Source organism: Zingiber officinale, chromosome 10A (assembly GCF_018446385.1).
Source record: "Zingiber officinale cultivar Zhangliang chromosome 10A, Zo_v1.1, whole genome shotgun sequence".
Lineage (NCBI taxonomy): Eukaryota > Viridiplantae > Streptophyta > Magnoliopsida > Zingiberales > Zingiberaceae > Zingiber > Zingiber officinale.
The window spans coordinates 44,547,809-44,564,990 of record NC_056004.1 but is presented as its reverse complement, the minus strand read 5'-3'; the positions used below and the strand labels follow the sequence as shown (position 1 = coordinate 44,564,990).

Here is a 17,182-nt window from a genome sequence, read left to right as displayed (position 1 = left end):
GACATCAACATCGCCCTGAACATATTTCATTGCATCATTCATTTTACTCAGCCAGTGCAGGAGACGATTCACATGCCTTTCGGTCATCTCATCACTGACTGGTTGGAGTTTATGAAGATAGATGTCTCTCGGGGACGACTGGAGCCCATGACTGTTGCCTACTCTCGGATTTCGTCACGCTCTTTCACGAAGACGGGCTTGGTTGGCGGTCCCGGGGGAGTTCGATGGTGCAATGGACGTGCTCTTGGTGAGGGACCCAGGGCTCGCCACAGGGGGGATACACCGGCATTGGTTCCTGCGGCGGTTGATGCTAAGAAGGATATCCCCGAGCCAGCTTCTCCGATGTTTGAGGAGACTGTCGATACCCGGCTTGAGGAGCTGACCATGGAGGTAGCCAGCCTGCGCACCATGATGGATACCATGGTCCATCGACAATCTACGATGCAGGCGACTCTGGACACGTTAGTGGATTTGGTGAGCTCTTGGGTGACGGGTCATCCGTCTCGGTCTGTTCCATCCACAGATCTCGTCCCACATGTTGAGGATGTTCCTGGTGCTGTCTTTGCGGCGACCCCTTCTCCAGCTACTACGTCTACTCCTTCTGTTGATCCTGATACCACTCCTCTGGGAGATGATCTCATTGAGTTCTATGTTCCTTTATGACACGTGTTATTGTACGTTCTGTGGATGCTTGATGTGGAGTCTTTCTGTGAACTTCATTTTATTTTGGGTATATGATATTTTGCTTGTTCTATATTTTATTTTGTTTCAAAAATCATGATTGTTATATTATGTTGGTATCTGTATGTTTTAGGGGGAGTTCCCCTTGGCTGTATCGTGGTTGCTTAGTGCGCATATTGAGGGGGAGTTTTGTTTTGATATTTGACAAAGGGGGAGATATATGTTAAAGTTTATGCTTAAGTTAATTAAAATTGAAATTAAAGTTTACTGTTTATGTTCATGATTATTGCTTATGTATTATCTTGAATTACTGCTTAATTCAGATGATTTAAAGTTTACTGCTTATGTTCATGATTATTGCTTATACATCTTGAATTACTACTTAATTCAGATGATTTTCAGCATAGTTGCAATCATCATTCATCATTGTATTATTATGGTGTATTGGAAATTAGCCTAAACTTAAATAGATTGTCAAACATCAAAAAGATTATTGGTGCAATCATGCCCTGGAAGTTTCAATGTGTTGACAATTGTTTAAGTTTAGGTTAATACGTTGGATTTAACATGCACTATGAGTTTGCAGGAGAAGTTTCTTGCAGGTCGGAAGACCGAATGCAAGAAAAGTCCAAGAAGGTTGAGGACCGGATTCTTGGGAAAAGAGTCCTTGCAGGTCAGAAGATCGGATGTAAGGCAAGAGAAGTCCAAGAAGGTCGAGGACCGGATTCTTGGCAAGAGAAGTTCCTGCAAGTCAGAAGGTTAGATGCGTGTTAAGCTCACTTAGCAAAAATCAATTGGTAAATCAATTTAGATCTGACTGTGAGGCAGAATGCCTTTGAATCGATCAGCTGATCGATTGGAAGGAAGACAATCGATCGGCCGATCGATCGAGAAGTCTCTGCGCAAAGCACAGAATGCTTCTGGATCGATCAGCCGATCGATTGGGGTAATCTAATCGATCGAGCGATCGATCCAGGAAGCTTCTGTGCGAAGTGCAGAATGCTTCTGGATCGATCAACCGATCGATCAGGGTAATCCAATCGATCAAGCGATCGATCCAGGGAATATCTGCGCGAAGTACAGAATGCATCTGGATTGATCAGCCGATCGATCGGGGAACCAATCAATCGAGCGATCGATCTAGAAAGCTTCTGTGCGAAGCACAGAAGCCTCCTGAATCGATCAGCTGATCGATTGAAGTCACTCAATCGATCGGCCGATCGATTCACTGCGATTTCACGAGCATGTGTCTGAATTGATTCAAGCACTGCACTAATCGATTCAAGTTCAAGTGAAGTAATCTACGCCGTTGATCTTGACGCGACGGCTTCCAACGGATACTTGTGAATCGATTCAAATATAATCCCAATCGATCCATGGCGACGATTATGTGAGAAACGGCTAGTTTTCTCGAAGTTTAAAAATGCTGAAGAAAAAGGAACAGAAGCATCTTAGAGAAAAACACTGTTCTATTGCTCTTGTGTCATCAATCTTTGAAGTGCTCAAGATCTCTCAAGGAATTGAAAATCAAGCTCTCCATCTCCTCACGTTTTCAAGTTTCACGTCACAAGGAAGAAGCATTTCAAGTTTGTAATCTTTCTTTTCTTCTTCATTGTAGTGAGTGTGATCTTCTCTCTTGGAAAGGGAGGCTTGTAAGTCTTGTAAGGTTTCTCCACCTTCGGTGTTAGTCCGAGAAGGAGAAGTTTGATAGTGGAAGGGTGACAGTGGTGCGGATCCTTGGACTAGTCACCTCCTTGAGGAGGTGGATACCAAGTAAATACAAGAGTTAGCATTGCCTTCAAGTGTCCGCTGCGAAAGATTAAATTGATCAAGAAAACGATGTGAGCCATTCACCCTCCCTCTAGCTCAACCGATCCTAACAGAGGTGGCGTCTGCGAAAGTGAAGAATCGCGAGTGCTGGAGGTGGATGCGACGATGCGGCGCTACCTAAAGTTAGGGCACAACTTTGGATCAGGCGAATCGGAGCAGTGTCGCGTTGGATCGAGAGAAGGGAGCGACAATGGCGTTAGCAGTGACACATGAGAGAGCTGCTTAGAGACAGGCGACGACCGTCGGCGATCAACATCAGCAAGGAATCGAGGAACAAAACAGTGCTATGAAGTGGGGATCGCTAAAGAAGAGGGAAGAAGACGAGGATCATGTGAGGATGAAAAGAGGAGTTAGCTTGTGATTTAAATACTTAGGATATATTAAATTAAACCCTAAGTTAATTCCTTAATCAACTCTCTCTTAATGGTTATACCAAATAGACTTTTCCCACGTCCAATAGTTTTATCCCCTTAAACGTGTCATACAGATTCCGTTTAAATTCAGAAAAATTTCTAAAAATTCTTGAAAAATTCAAGAAGATTATTTATCAAATAACCTTATTATTTAATTATTATTCACGTGTCGTATTTTATAAAAAGAGAGGAAGCCCCCTTTATCTTGATCTACATCCAACAGCTCTTCAATGACTCCACGACATTCCTCTTCTCTTCGAGTTAGAAGAGAAGAGGTCCTCCTTCATCCATATCTGATCCAGCAGCTCCCTTCCTCCTCAAGTTAGAAAAGGAAGGTCCGATCTCCTCCTCAACCGCCGTTATCCATCTTACGATTGAGGGAGAAGCTCCATTCATCCGCATGCACTTGGTTGACTTCTTTATATGTGGTTGTTTCTTCTTGTTGGGTTGTTTCTTATGTGTGATTAATCAATAGTGTGTTAATGCTTGTATTGAACTTGAACTCTCATATTTAGATTGCACATACACTTTGCTATTTGATTCATGCCTACAGTGTACTTGATAAGTTGTTTATTCCATTAGATAGATTTTAGTTTTGCATTTTCTTTAGCATATATTCTTGCAATATTTTGTTAGTTTGATTGCTTTATGTTCTCTTATGGTTATGTCTTTTGTTTTGATGCAATTAGGTTAGATTATGTTTGGTTTCATTGATGCTCTATTTCTTTAAATGCTCACTTTATGTTGCTTTTCATTTCATTGCCATTGTAGTTTAGGTTAGACTAGATTTTTTTTATTGACATTGTCTTTTATTTATTAGGGTGAGATTTTATTATATGCATTGTTGTTTCATTTCATAGTCTTAGAATTTTAAATCTAAACCCCCCATTTAACTTCAAAAATCTAAAGCAATAACAATTGGATCCTAAGTTTATTATCCAATCATAACATTCCTCGTAAGAGATGATTTGAATCATCTCTATGCTAGTTTAGTGTAAAGAGGATTCAATAACTTTAATTATAATTTGATACACTAATGATACACCACTTGAACTCATATCAATACATAGGAAAGTAGTCCTTTAACTATATTAATAATTAGTGAAGGAAGTTCTAGTTTATATATATGTTAGGATTTATCTTTCATGAAGTTCTAGTTGATATATATTAGGACTTATCTTTCATGTATCATTGGAAAATTATATTCTTTTATATATTTGTATATATTTTTAGAAAAATTGCAAAAAATATTTTTTTTAAAAAAATTAACATAATTGTATAAAATAGGGACTATTTTATATTTTTTTCATAACTTAGGGACTGTTTTACTTCAATAATCATATGTTAGGGGTTTTTTAATGTGTTTGAATGAAGTACAGTGAAAGGGTGGGTTGATAATTTCACATTTTACTTGAAAATGTTATCAGAAAATGATGCGAACACTAAATTAAAATAAATTAAATCATAATTCTATAATTGAGTTGAAATCTCTGGATCAAAATAAATTTTAACCGTCAATCTATATGGGCCTCTTACTTTATGTCGGAGGTCCAATAAAATTTGACGCTAATTGGCGCCAAATTAAGAGTTTGCCATCAGAAAGTTTTGAAATATTCAGAGATCTTATCAGTAAACGCGCCATGGAAATACATTCCCGCCACTTTCCGTCGCTCAATAAAAAAAAGTTCCCCCTCCTCGCTTCTTACCCTCCTCCTCTGCTATCTTCTCTTCAGGCGTTAGATCTTTCTAGGAATGGCCAGATCTGTGACCTCAGGAGCCATCTCGATGCTCCTCTCCAATCCTTCTCCTGACTCGCCTACCGACTTGCCGGAGATCATCGTTCAGGTCGTCGATCTGAAGCCCATCGGCAGCAGCAGCACACGTTTCACGTAACCATCTTTCTCTCTTGGCATTTAGTCATATATCTTCTTCTTCGCCTTAGTTTTTTTTTTCCTATCATTTTTTCGTCGAGTTGTATGCTAGGAGTAATTAGTTTAATTATGCATAATATTGATTAGATCTGCGAAGCGGGATTTAACTTGTTTAGCAACCTACATCTTTAGGGCTATAATAATTTAGCCTAAGGTTTTGATTTCTCAAAGAGTTATACTTTATGCACTACAAAAGCTTAATTTTTTACTGTTGAAGTTTGATAGTCTAGCTGCCCATGTATTCTTGATCGAGAATGTTTTGTATTATGCACGCAAAGTTTCTTTACATTAATGAAGTCCTCTAAGTTGTTGTCTAGAATCCCGGAATGAAGCATAAAGGTCACATGATTGTTAGATAGAATTGTTATATTTTGCGCTTGAACTTCTTACGGAGAAGCCAAATTTGATTTTTTTTTTTAAACTTACAAATTATAATATCTGGTTCCCGAGGGAGTTAGCTGGAAAAGTCTACCATATCTGCAGTGTTTGGGTTAGAAGTAAGGAAACATAGATTGTGAAATAAAAATGGAAATTAAAAGCTTGGGAGATAAGGAGGTTACGACTTACAGAAAAATATATAGGATTCGCAAGATGAGTTAACCGCAAAAAGAAAAAAAGAAAGTTAAAGGCAAAATAGTTCTGGTAAACGATGGAAAAGATTACAAAAATCTTATGTGCAATGGACTGATGCTGAAAATATGGCATGCGTTTAAAAATTGTTTTGTTGGTAAAGCTTCACGCCTTTGGCCAATTTTTTCCTCCTGTTTTTATATTGCATTATGCAGAATGGACAACTGCATGCTATTCTTTGTTCTTGTTAATGCATTTTTGAATTTTATTTGATTATAGTATTATGATAAATTTTAATAGAGCATATAGCTTGCTGAATCTACTGCTGATTTTCTTATATTTGACTTGAGAAAAGTGTTAATTTTAGAAGTTGATGTTATATTTGATAACAGGTTTAAGGCCAGTGATGGGGAGATGAAGCTTAAAGGGATGCTTCCAACTTATTTGTCTACAGAAATTCAATCTGGAAAATTACAAAACCTAGGTCTAATCCGTATTCTGGATTATACTTGCAACTCCATTCCTAATCAGTCTGAAAAGTAAATGCATAGTGATCATGACTTTGACTCTTTGAATCTTCGTTTGCTCTGATGCCAAAGCATTTACACTGATTCATCTTCTTTCAGGGCTTTGATAGTGACAAAGTGTGAAGTAGTTTCTCCTTCTCTTGAATTGGAAATTCAAAATGATGTAAAGAAAGAAAAGCCTGATATGAGTTTAGAATCTAAGCAAGAGGAGTTTGTTAACAATGCTGTGAAAATAGAGGCACCTATGGTAACATTAAAATCTAAGCAACCTATGGTGTCAAAATCTGCTGCCCAGATTGTGCACGAACAGCATGGAAAGTAAGTGGCCTTTCTTGTATTTGCCATCAATTCAATTATGCAATTCCAGTTTCAGTCATATTATGGGTATTTTATATGTGAAGAGCCTGCTTATTATTGTATGTCTTCTTCATTCTGTTTCTCCTTTTCTAATTTATTTTGTTTTCCTTAAAATAATAATTGCTATGTTCTGCAGTGTTGCTCCTGCTGCTCGTCTTGCTATATCAAGAAGAGTCCATTCTCTAGCTTCCTTGAATCCTTATCTAGGAAATTGGACCATTAAGGTTCGACTCACAAATAAAGGGAGTTTGAGATCATACAGGAATGCAAAAGGAGAAGGCCAGGTTTTTAATGTAGAATTGACAGATGAAGATGTAAGTGTTCCTTTATCTAATTGTATCAACTTGTCCTCCTACCCTTGATTTCTGACAAGATGTAATCCTGCTGATTAGCTTTGCTAACTTCTGATCAGGGCACTCAAATTCAAGCTACAATGTTTAATGAAGCTGCAACTAAGTTTTATCCTAGGTTTGAGTTGGGAAAAGTATATTTCATATCAAAAGGGTATCTCAGAGTTGCAAACAGGCAGTTCACAACTGTAAAAAATGATTATGAGATGAATCTAAATGAGAACTCCATTGTTGAAGAGGCAGAAGGGGAAGTTTTTGTCCCTGAAATCAAGTATAATTTTGTCAAGATTGATCAATTAGGGTCGTATGTGAATGGGAGGGAGCTCATAGGTAAAGACCATTCTTACTAATTTGGATTCAAATTAATAGAATTTTGAGGCTTTCCTCAATTTTTCTATTTGGTGTGCAGATTTGATAGGTGTTGTTCAGAATGTTTCATCAACTTTGAGTATCCGGAGGAAAAGCAACAATGAAATGATTCCAAAGCGAGATCTTACTATTGCAGATGATTCGTAAGCTGTTTTGGACACTTTTTTTTGAGGGGGGGGGATTATCACTATGCATAAATTGATCTTCTCTGTTTCAATGATTAAACATAGATTAACTATGTGATTTAATTTGTAATTGTTTATGCTACAGGAACAAAACCGTTACTGTCTCCTTGTGGAATGAACTTGCCACAGATGTTGGGCAGGACTTGCTAGATATGGTTCATACCTCACCAGTTGTAGCCATAAAATGCCTTCGAGTAGGAGATTTTCAAGGTGGTATAAAATGTTCACCACCAATTTTCCATAGGAATCGTCTTAAAGCATGTCTGCATGTTACTGATGGATATTTTTTTGTTCATCTTGTAGGTATATCTTTGTCAACTTTAAGTAAAAGCACAATGATAATAAACCCAGATTTTCCTGAATCAAAGAAGTTGAAGTCTTGGTGAGATTGGCAACTGTCAAAACACCTTTAACAAATTTCTTACCCATTTTCAACTATTCTAATATATTTTCCTTCCTATTACCTTGCAGGTATGATTCAAAAGGAAAAGGAACTCCAATGGCATCTGTTGGATCAAGCTTGGTCTCTTCCACCAAAAATGGATTGAGGTCAATGCATACTGATAGAGTTTTCCTTACTCATATAACTGAGAACCAAAGTCTAGGTCAAGATAAGGTATAAATTTATGCATTGACACAAAAAGATAGCGCGATATTGTAGTGTTTTCTAGTTCTTACATCCTACTTTGTGAACAGCCTGCCTTCTTCAGCATAAATGTCTACGTAAGCTTCATTAAGCCTGACCAGACAATGTGGTACCGAGCATGCCCTACTTGCAACAAGAAAGTTATTGAAGCTGTTGGTTCTGGATACTGGTGTGAATCATGTCAGAAGAATGATGAGGAAAGCTCTTTAAGGTAAACAAAGTAAATGAAGTGTAAATGCACTACTCAGTTTCTTTAATTATTTGGAATAATTAAGCTTTCAGATTTTTTGCTTTTCAGATACATAATGGTGGTTAAGGTCACAGATGCTTCAGGTGAAGCCTGGCTTTCAGTTTTCAATGAGCAAGCTGAGAAAATACTTGGATGCTCTGCCGATGAGCTCAATAGAATAAAAACTGAGGTAAGAAATTAACACCTAAAAAATCCTCATTCTACTATTTTCTACTCTGCCTTAAACTTGTAACATTAGTTTTTGGTCTATGAATGTGAAACTATTGCAGGAGGGAGATGAAAAGTATCAACTCAAACTGAAGGAAGCAACATGGGTTCCGCACCTGTTCCGGGTTAGTGTGGTGCATACTGAGTACATGCACGAGAAGAGGCAGAGGATAACGGTTAGAGCTCAAGCTCCAATGGATTGCTTGGCTGAATCAAAATACCTACTGGAAGAGATAGAAAAGATGTCTGTATGCTAATGTTCTGTGTTTTATATCTAATTTTCAGCTGTCTCGTTCTTTCTCTGAGCAAACTTTGTTACTTTGCATTCTTTTTGTTTCCTCTGAAAGAATGTACGCTCGAAGCATGTGTAATATATGTCCCAATGTTCTTGAAGTAAAGTCCTAACATCATTATTCATTAAATATGGTATCTTTTGTGTTTTGGAAATTATATAATGAGTTCTAATGCAAAAAATATATTTCAAGCATTGTCATGATTTCTTTTCTTCTTAGGAGTTAACATCAATTTACTAATTTGTATATTAGTTTCCAATTGAACTCAACAAGTCTCCTATTGGAGGGTGTTGTGCTAGTCAATATCAATGGTAATCTATAGGCTTTTTTTTTTGTTATGATTGGAATGACTTTTCATGGATGAGATGAAGATTGTTAGTTGTTAAATAATTCCATTAAATTTGCAATATTAGGTGTTAATCTATGTGGCATATTATAAATGTTGATAGATGACTCAAATCTAATCTCTTTTGAATGTTTATTCCTAAAATTCACTAAAATAATATTTCTTAAATTTTTGCTTTGTAGCACTGGTAATGAAACAACCAATAAATGCCCTTATGAGTGGTGCATTAGTAAAACATTCAAAGAAGCGATAAGAGAATTAGAGTTTGAATCACAAATGAGACGAATACACGAATACAATGGAAGTTGACTTCTGAGTATGTATTAATTGTGGTCTAAATTTATTTAATCAACTAGGGGATAAGACTATCTACGGCTAGAGTTAGTTGGACAAAATTTGAACACCTGAATTATAAAAAACAAAGCAACCAATAATTAATGCATTTTGGCATGCAAAAGACCACTCAAGAAATTAATCCTATTCAAGCAAATACAGCTTGCAACCCATTTAAGAGTCTAAACCACATTTGAAAAACTACCAACATCCACTTTGTTTGCCTACTTTACCAATTGCTAAATAGATTCATTGTTCAGCAGATTTCTTTCTTTCTTTCTTCAATTTTATTAGCAGATTCGTTGTTCAAAACTACCCGGCATATTGTTTTTAGTTAAGAGACCAAATTATCCGGAATCTTGTTCCAACTTTTATTTAAGAGACCAAAGTATTATAAATCATTTAAAATCCTACCTTTCTCATAGTTAATTAATTGCTCACACGGTTGTTTAATTGGACAGTAATAATAAAAAGTCAATATATACCTAACAACTGTCGGATTCCCAATCAACAATCTTTAATTCTCATGCATGATCAATGAGCAAGAAAGCTTCTCGATCAGTGGATGCTCTTCATTTCCTGCACATCATGTAGCCATGAGCAGACAACGGCCACTAACATCACCTCAATCTTAATGTCAGTGACGAGTACACGAGCCACCTGTAAAGAGACCATCGACTCGACAACAATTATATAAGCATAGTTTCATAGAGGCAACGCCGTGATTAACTGCTGAGAAACCTAGTACTTGACCTGATGACCAGCATCTATCATAATCAATGACCAACTTGTGTCAGTTTTTTTCTTGAAGCTCTTGATTTTAGGTCAACATTTTTGCATGGACTCTCTCTTTTGCCTGCACTTTGTTAGGTCGAGGTCTTATTGGCCTGCTCAATCAATGCAGAGCAATCGCCAAAAGTGCTTCACGTTAACTTGCAACACAAGAACTGGGCTCCAGTGTCCATTATCCATCTTTAGGTTTGATTCTCGAGCCCCAAGTTGGTAGGTCGTCTGATAAGTGCCCACTGCCTCCACTAGGCTTTTCTTTTCATTCCTTCACCCACCAGCCATCTTGATGAGATCATGATTTCATTTCACTGGTGGTGGTGGGTGAAGGAATGAAAAGAGATTAGGAAATCAGAAATATTGTTATATAGCTAAACTCGATTCATTTACCAGTTGCATTTTTATTCCAAGTTCTCTATAATTTCAGATTTGTTGTCAAAGTTCTAAGACAATTGTATCACTTTACCCAACACATGAAATTATATAACTGAGAGGTAGTCTGACAATTTGTATATATAAAGGAGTATTTTTGAAAAAATAATAGAATTTTGGAATAGTGATTTGAAGTTTTCCCGTACAAAACTAGAAGTTGCTTTCTTTCTCAAAACACCCCTGAAACTTCAAAATCTTGAAACTGTCACCAGAGGCATCAAGCTCTATTTGTTTTACCCTTAATCAACAACATAAATTTTAATAATGAAATAGTTAACTACGGTGGTAAAAGGTGTAGTCGTCATCGTTCCCTTTATTCTCTAATGAAATACTTAACTCATTTTTACACCAGTATTATTTCTATTACTATTTTGTGAAATAAAAACAAAGAGAATATTTTAGTTAAGGAAATATTTTAAATACTTTATTAAGTAACATGTTGAAAATTACCTTTTAGTTATAGAAAAGAAAAGTCTTTTGTCTCTTTGTATTTATTTAACATTAAAAAAAGGTCATATACCCAAATAATTATCAATATTTATATTATTATTATTACTATTATTATTATTATTTACGTCTTTTTAACCGGGGGCATTCTTCCCCTTCCTCGTTAACCTGCGAGGCTCCTCTTCCTCTTCCTCTTCCTCTTCCTTCTCCATTGCCGGCGCCGTGTTCCTCTTCGGCTTCCGCTGTTCGTTCGGCTGATTCTGTCCATTGCCACGCCGATGTATCCCTTCCGCCTCCTCAGCTTAATTTTACCGTAAAAAGGCAACCTTTGCCACTCCTCAAATCCCTAACGTTACTAAACGCATCAACTGGTTTTGCACTCATTAGCGTTCCTTTGATTCAAAGAAATCTCCTATCTAGTTACTTCATTAGGTTTAGGTTGCAAGAATGGCTAACTGTGGTGAACCAGAGACCAGGAGAGATTTGAGAGTCTTTGAGGATAAGTACGAGCTCACCACGGATTTGGCGGAGTATATATCCCAACTCTCTGAAAGTTCCGTTAACGATAGAGGATGCTTCACCGTTGCTTTATCTGGCCGGTCTCTGATAAGATTGTTGGAGTAATCTCTTTGAATACCTTTCCAAATGTTGGTTTATTGCTTTTTTCTGCTGAGTTTGTGGGTATCACCATTGAGGTATGCCGAGTATTTCAGAGAGGACTTACTGTGGATGCAGGAAACTTTCTGAAGCTCCTTATAAGAAGACCGTCGATTGGACAAAATGGTATGTATTTTGGGCTGATGAACGTGCTGTTGCAAAGAATCATGTCGACAGCAATTATAAGTTAACCAAGGATGTATTTCTTTCAAAGGTTGGTAGTCATTTTGGATCCTCATTTCTTGATGAACTAGAAGATGTTGTCTGTTCGTAGGGACCATGGAACTATTCACTTGTGAAAAATCTGGCTTATTTCTTTAAATCCTTTATATTGCGAGTTCTTGAAAAGTTACCTTCAAGTGTCTTTGAGATTGTGTTGCATTTCATCATTGTTTATATAACTTTCTCATTCACACACGGCTCCTGTATCTTGAAAATGGGCAGATGATATTTACTTCTGCTTGTACTTCTGAACATATCCTTTTTATTGTAAGAGATATTTCTCAGTCCTTAGTCATTATATTAACTACATGCCTTTTGTTTCATTCGACCTTCAGTAGAGGAGTACTTCATTAGTATAATAGAATTATCAATCTTGAGTGCACTAAATTACTATGCCTATTTTGCTATTTATTATTATTTTTTTTTTATATGTTATTTTCTAACTATGCAGCAGCACCCTGATTCAAAAGGCATAGTTGTAATATGAAAAGTTTCTTTTGAGCCTAAGTATTGAAGGAAAGCCAATAGTAGGTTTTCTTTTAAAAAATATCATACTTTTCTTGATCTACATGAATACTTATTTTTCCTCATCTAAATATGTTTTTGAATTTGACAGTTAGGCATGTTTTCATTAATATCTTGTAAGCCAGTCCTTTCCATATTCTTTGAGTTGATTGCCAGTGCTAAGTGTTTGTTGCTATTAGAAAAGAAATATGTAAATTGGTGAATTTCCTAACAGCTTTAGATTTTGATAAGTAGTAATCCAATCATCTTTACATTTACATGGACATCTTGGTTCAGAGTATAAATCTTGTTATGTCTAAAAGAAATCTCATCAATTCATGTGTTGTGGTTTGGGCAATCAAGTGAAATATACCCACTCACATATGCAGAAGTATTAGAAAATAAACATATTCCCTTTTCTATGAGCTTGAGAAGCTCCGAACTAATCAACTATTTAATAGTCGTATGACATTGTACATTTGTATTTCAAAAATTGAGTTTAGATTCTTTATGACGACATATTTCTAGGTTTCTCGCTTCTTGACATTTCTAGTTCATTTATGAAAAGCTCATGTTTGTGACATTCAAATTTTTTAGGTGTCCATTCTCAGCAATCATATTTTCTCCATTAATGACAATGCAACAGTGGAGGATGCAGCAAGAGAATATGAATTTACCATTCGACAGCTAGTGAAGGTCCGAACTATAGGTGTTTCTGAAAGCAATGACTGCCCTAAGTTCGACCTTATCCTTCTCGGGCTGGGACCAGATGGACATGTTGCTTCACTATTCCCTCATCACCCAGCACTTGAACTAAGAGAGGAGTGGGTCACTTATATCACTGACTCTCCTGAGCCTCCGCCTGAGAGGATTACGTTTGCGCTCCCTGTCATCAATTCTGCCTCTAATGTTGCTATAGTTGCCATCGGCGAGGAGAATGCTATGGCAGTACAGCTTTCCATTCTCACCGATGATGGGAAATTTGATGCCTGTTCATTACCTGCTAGGCTGATTCGTCCAGACAATGGGAAATTAGTGTGGTTCTTAGATGCATTGGCAGCGTCTGCTTTGAATGACAATAATGGAGAACCTGATAAACTATAAGAAAGTATGGATACACTGTGTGTATTTTGCTATTATCTGAAATATCGATTACAAGGAGAAGATCTCCTTTGCTGTATGATATCAGTTTGGGTAAATTACATAAGATAATAACTTGGTGTTGCTACAGGGCTTGTTCCATTCATGCAGTTGGAGAAACCTTTCCAATTAGTTAGAAAAATAATTGAAGATGTGTATTGATTCTTATGGAAGTAAGAGCTATTAAATGTGTTAGTAAAACATGATTATGTATTTTTCGTATCCACGGGTATAGTCGAGTTGGTGCTTAGATGTTATAGTGCTTGTCATATGAGAGTAGGGGTCGAATTTTCGGAGGAACACTCTCTTAAAAATAAAATTTCTCCCACTTAGATTGAGCCGTCAGGTCATTATAATTTACTCCTTTATTTACTCCTTTCAACTGCTTGTGGAAAAAATATTTGGAGTGAATAAGTTACCCTTTGTCATGTGATTATATATTTTTTGCAGGTAAGAAATATTTAAGTGGAAAAAATATTTGGAGTGAATAAGTTGCCCTTTGTCATGTGATTATATATTTTTTGCAGGTAAGAAATATTTAAATATCATCGGCAAGGAGCAGTGGAGCTCACAAGTAGAACTCAATGAATATTTCTATGATTATCATAAAATCATATTGTAAACATTTGAATTTATGTTTTAGATCTCATCAACCAAATTTATGTCTAACAAAATTTATAACTGATCCAGTCTAAGATCAAGGGATGAGATGAGAACATCGTATTATAGTGACGCAATGATAGAAATCCATCCCACAATCAAGAGTGATGGTCTTGAAGCTATGGAGAGCAATAAACATCTAACAAATCGTCGGGAGTTTCTATGGAAATTACTCTGATGCCTAAGTCATCATGATATTTCAATAATATAATACAAGGACAAAAGTAAAAAGAAGTGTGAATTACCGACCCTCTTTTGTCGCGGAGCATATATCTTGTATTTTATAAGTGTGAGGTGGCCTGGAGATCATAGAGAGATAGGGAAGAGAATATGGGAGAGTGGGAAAGAGATCATGCTGACCCATGTCTACTTATGCCCGGTTGAACTCAATTAATAGAACTCAGCTGGACTAGGGGTGTGACGACCCAAGTTTTTTTTTAAAACATATATATAATGCATAACCTACGGCGTCACTTCTCATACTTCCATAATGGTTCCTTACTTTAAATAAAATTATATAGACGATTCGAAAGAAAACATAACTACATGCGGAATTAATTTAGAAGGCCTTCGAGTTGTACTGCCCTTGTTTTGAGTTGGCTCACTTGTCAATGCCTCCTATCTCATTCATCTCATTGTCTGAAAAAAAAAAGAGATATAAACTGTGAGTCGAGAGACTCAGCATGTTCAAAATAATGTTATGCATTAGTTAGCGTCTATAATCTAGTGTACCAAGGGAAACCACATCAAAGGCAACTTAGGTCTTACTTACTGGCACATCATGGACATGAGTGTAGACGTCTACTTAAGCATACAAGCATAAACATAAGCCTAAGTATGTATGTAAGCTAAGTATACAATAGACACAACCAGGAGCATGTAAATAAACATAGGCATAAGCATACTAGCTAGCATAAACGTACAAACTATGGATGAACAGAAGCATAAACATAAGCATGTAATTAAACTAAGCATGAAATAGATATAATCATGAGCATGTATATAAACATAGACATAAGCATACTAGTTGGCATAAACGTATATACTATGGATGAACAGAAGCATAAACATGTAAATAAGCTAAACACGGAAAAGATCATAATCACTTAGAGTTAGTGAGTTCCCGGGCTAAGGGCACCGGTCACACTCAACTACATAGTTTGGTGAGCTCTTGGACTAAAGACACCGGTCACACTCTACCACGTAAGATCGGCGAGCTCCCTGGCTAAGGACACTGGTCACACTAGGCCACGTAGATTTGGTGAGCTCCCGGGCTACGGACACTGGTCACACTCTACCACGTAAGATTGGCGAGCTCCCGGGCTAAGAACACTGGTCACACTCGACCACGTAGATTGAGTGAGCTCCCCAGTTCATAACTTAACCCATAATAAGATTTGACAAACTCCCCGGGCTTAGGTCCCCAGATCATAACTTGGTAAGTTCCCCGGGCTTAGGTCCCCGGATCATAACTTGGTAAGCTTCTCGGGCTTAGTTCCCCGGATCATAACTTGGTAAGCTCCCCGGGCTTAGGTCCTCGGATCATAACTCGATAAGCTCCCCGAGCTTAGGTCCCTAGATCATAACTTGGTAATCTCCCTGAGCTTAGGTCCCCAGATCATAACTTAATACACTTGAACATGTACATAAGCATAGCTATGATTACTACTCAAGTATGGAACATAAATATATTTTTATACATAAACGTAAACATGTTCATTTCATGAGCACTTAAATTATCATGATGGGAAGAAAACATAAGCCTATCCACAAACCTACTAGAGCAAATTCCAAGAAAAGAACATACACTTAAACATTATCATGGGCATAGACATGAAGATAAACTTAAACATGATCTTGAGTATAAACGTGAACACGAACCCAAAACACGGTTATCCATATTCATCATCCCATACTTGAACATCAATTACTTATACTCATACAGTTATATACACGTGGCATTATTATACAACAAAATTCCTAACATAAGAACCCAATTAAGCAAGGCTGAACTTAACTATACATGAGCATAAATTGTCTACCATTAAGTTGTGTTTCTCATAAATATTTCATAAGCCTCAAGCATGCCAATAACACTTTGTAATGTAAACCAATCCCCCTCATACAAGGCATAAATAATCATGGTTGTCCAAAAATATATAATCAGTGTGCGCTAGAGTTTATAAACCTATCTCGCCCCTAACCATTCTATTAACATGTCAACCTCTAATATCTAAATAATAACTTGGAACCTTAATGTCCATGCCCACACCAACTTTATGAACCAATTAACCTGATACCTGTAGATAATTTTTCCATAAAAATCCATAACATGTAAGGTCATAAAACACACCCATCCATATAATTGGTGTGCTAGATCTAGTTCCATATAATTGGTGTGCTAGAGTTTGTGAGATGTGTATACTTGTCTTTTATTTATTTATATATTTTTTTTAATCCATTACATGCATAGTTATGAAACAATCCTGTCCGTATAATTGGTGTCATACATAATTGATTTCATAGCAATTTAAACCTTGTAATCCGAAGCCTATTTTGACCATGAAGTTATCTAAGCATATTTCATTTCATGCATCCTAAACCAAAATTAGATTAACGTCACTACTAGAAATATGATCTATTAGGACACTTTCTTAATGACATTTAATTTAAAATGTCATTATAAATATTTTTTAATGACATTTATCAAAAATAATTATTTAAAAAATTAAAACATCATATTAAACTATTTATCATGACAACCTTTATCTATGTCACCGTATATAACACCCTAATAACCTAATTACTTCTCATTCTATTTTTTTTCCTACTTATTGTGCCGATTTTTTTTCTGAACCCTAACCAACACTTGTTGTCGCCGTTCTTACTCTTCATCGCCCACGCATCGCTGTCGCCGGCGCTGCCAGCCGACACCTTCCTATCTCGACCAGTCAGAGAACAACCTTCGCTGACCTCCATCGCGCTTCTCCTCCACGACTCCTCTGCAGCACCACCTCTGCCATGATTCCTCCGCAACCTTAAAACC

The 17,182-nt window shown here is 36.8% G+C and overlaps 2 protein-coding genes across 5 annotated transcripts; both read left to right on the top strand.

Moving 5' to 3' along the window:
* The first annotated feature begins 4,572 nt into the window (after window positions 1–4,572).
* On the top strand, window positions 4,573–8,738 carry LOC122027371 (replication protein A 70 kDa DNA-binding subunit B-like). Of its 2 annotated transcripts, XM_042586317.1 has the most exons (12): window positions 4,573–4,813; window positions 5,818–5,964; window positions 6,052–6,270; window positions 6,446–6,623; window positions 6,722–6,989; window positions 7,069–7,171; window positions 7,299–7,423; window positions 7,517–7,595; window positions 7,685–7,829; window positions 7,910–8,070; window positions 8,158–8,278; window positions 8,379–8,738. In XM_042586317.1, exons 1-12 carry the CDS (start codon window positions 4,677–4,679, stop codon window positions 8,571–8,573), a joined length of 1,878 nt encoding a protein of 625 aa, XP_042442251.1. In that variant the 5' UTR covers window positions 4,573–4,676; the 3' UTR covers window positions 8,574–8,738. The 2 variants fall into 2 exon arrangements, with proteins under 2 accessions (XP_042442251.1, XP_042442252.1); XM_042586318.1 differs by lacking the exon at window positions 4,573–4,813 and having other exon boundaries at window positions 5,818–5,909.
* Window positions 8,739–11,101: 2,363 nt separating this feature from the next.
* Window positions 11,102–13,564, top strand: LOC122027925 (probable 6-phosphogluconolactonase 2). Of its 3 annotated transcripts, none has more exons than XM_042586940.1 (4): window positions 11,102–11,274; window positions 11,374–11,573; window positions 11,689–11,824; window positions 12,934–13,564. In XM_042586940.1, exons 2-4 carry the CDS (start codon window positions 11,401–11,403, stop codon window positions 13,438–13,440), a joined length of 816 nt encoding a protein of 271 aa, XP_042442874.1. In that variant the 5' UTR covers window positions 11,102–11,274; window positions 11,374–11,400; the 3' UTR covers window positions 13,441–13,564. The 3 variants fall into 3 exon arrangements, with proteins under 3 accessions (XP_042442874.1, XP_042442873.1, XP_042442875.1); XM_042586941.1 differs by having other exon boundaries at window positions 11,127–11,233; XM_042586939.1 differs by having other exon boundaries at window positions 11,102–11,573.
* Window positions 13,565–17,182: the final 3,618 nt, after the last annotated feature.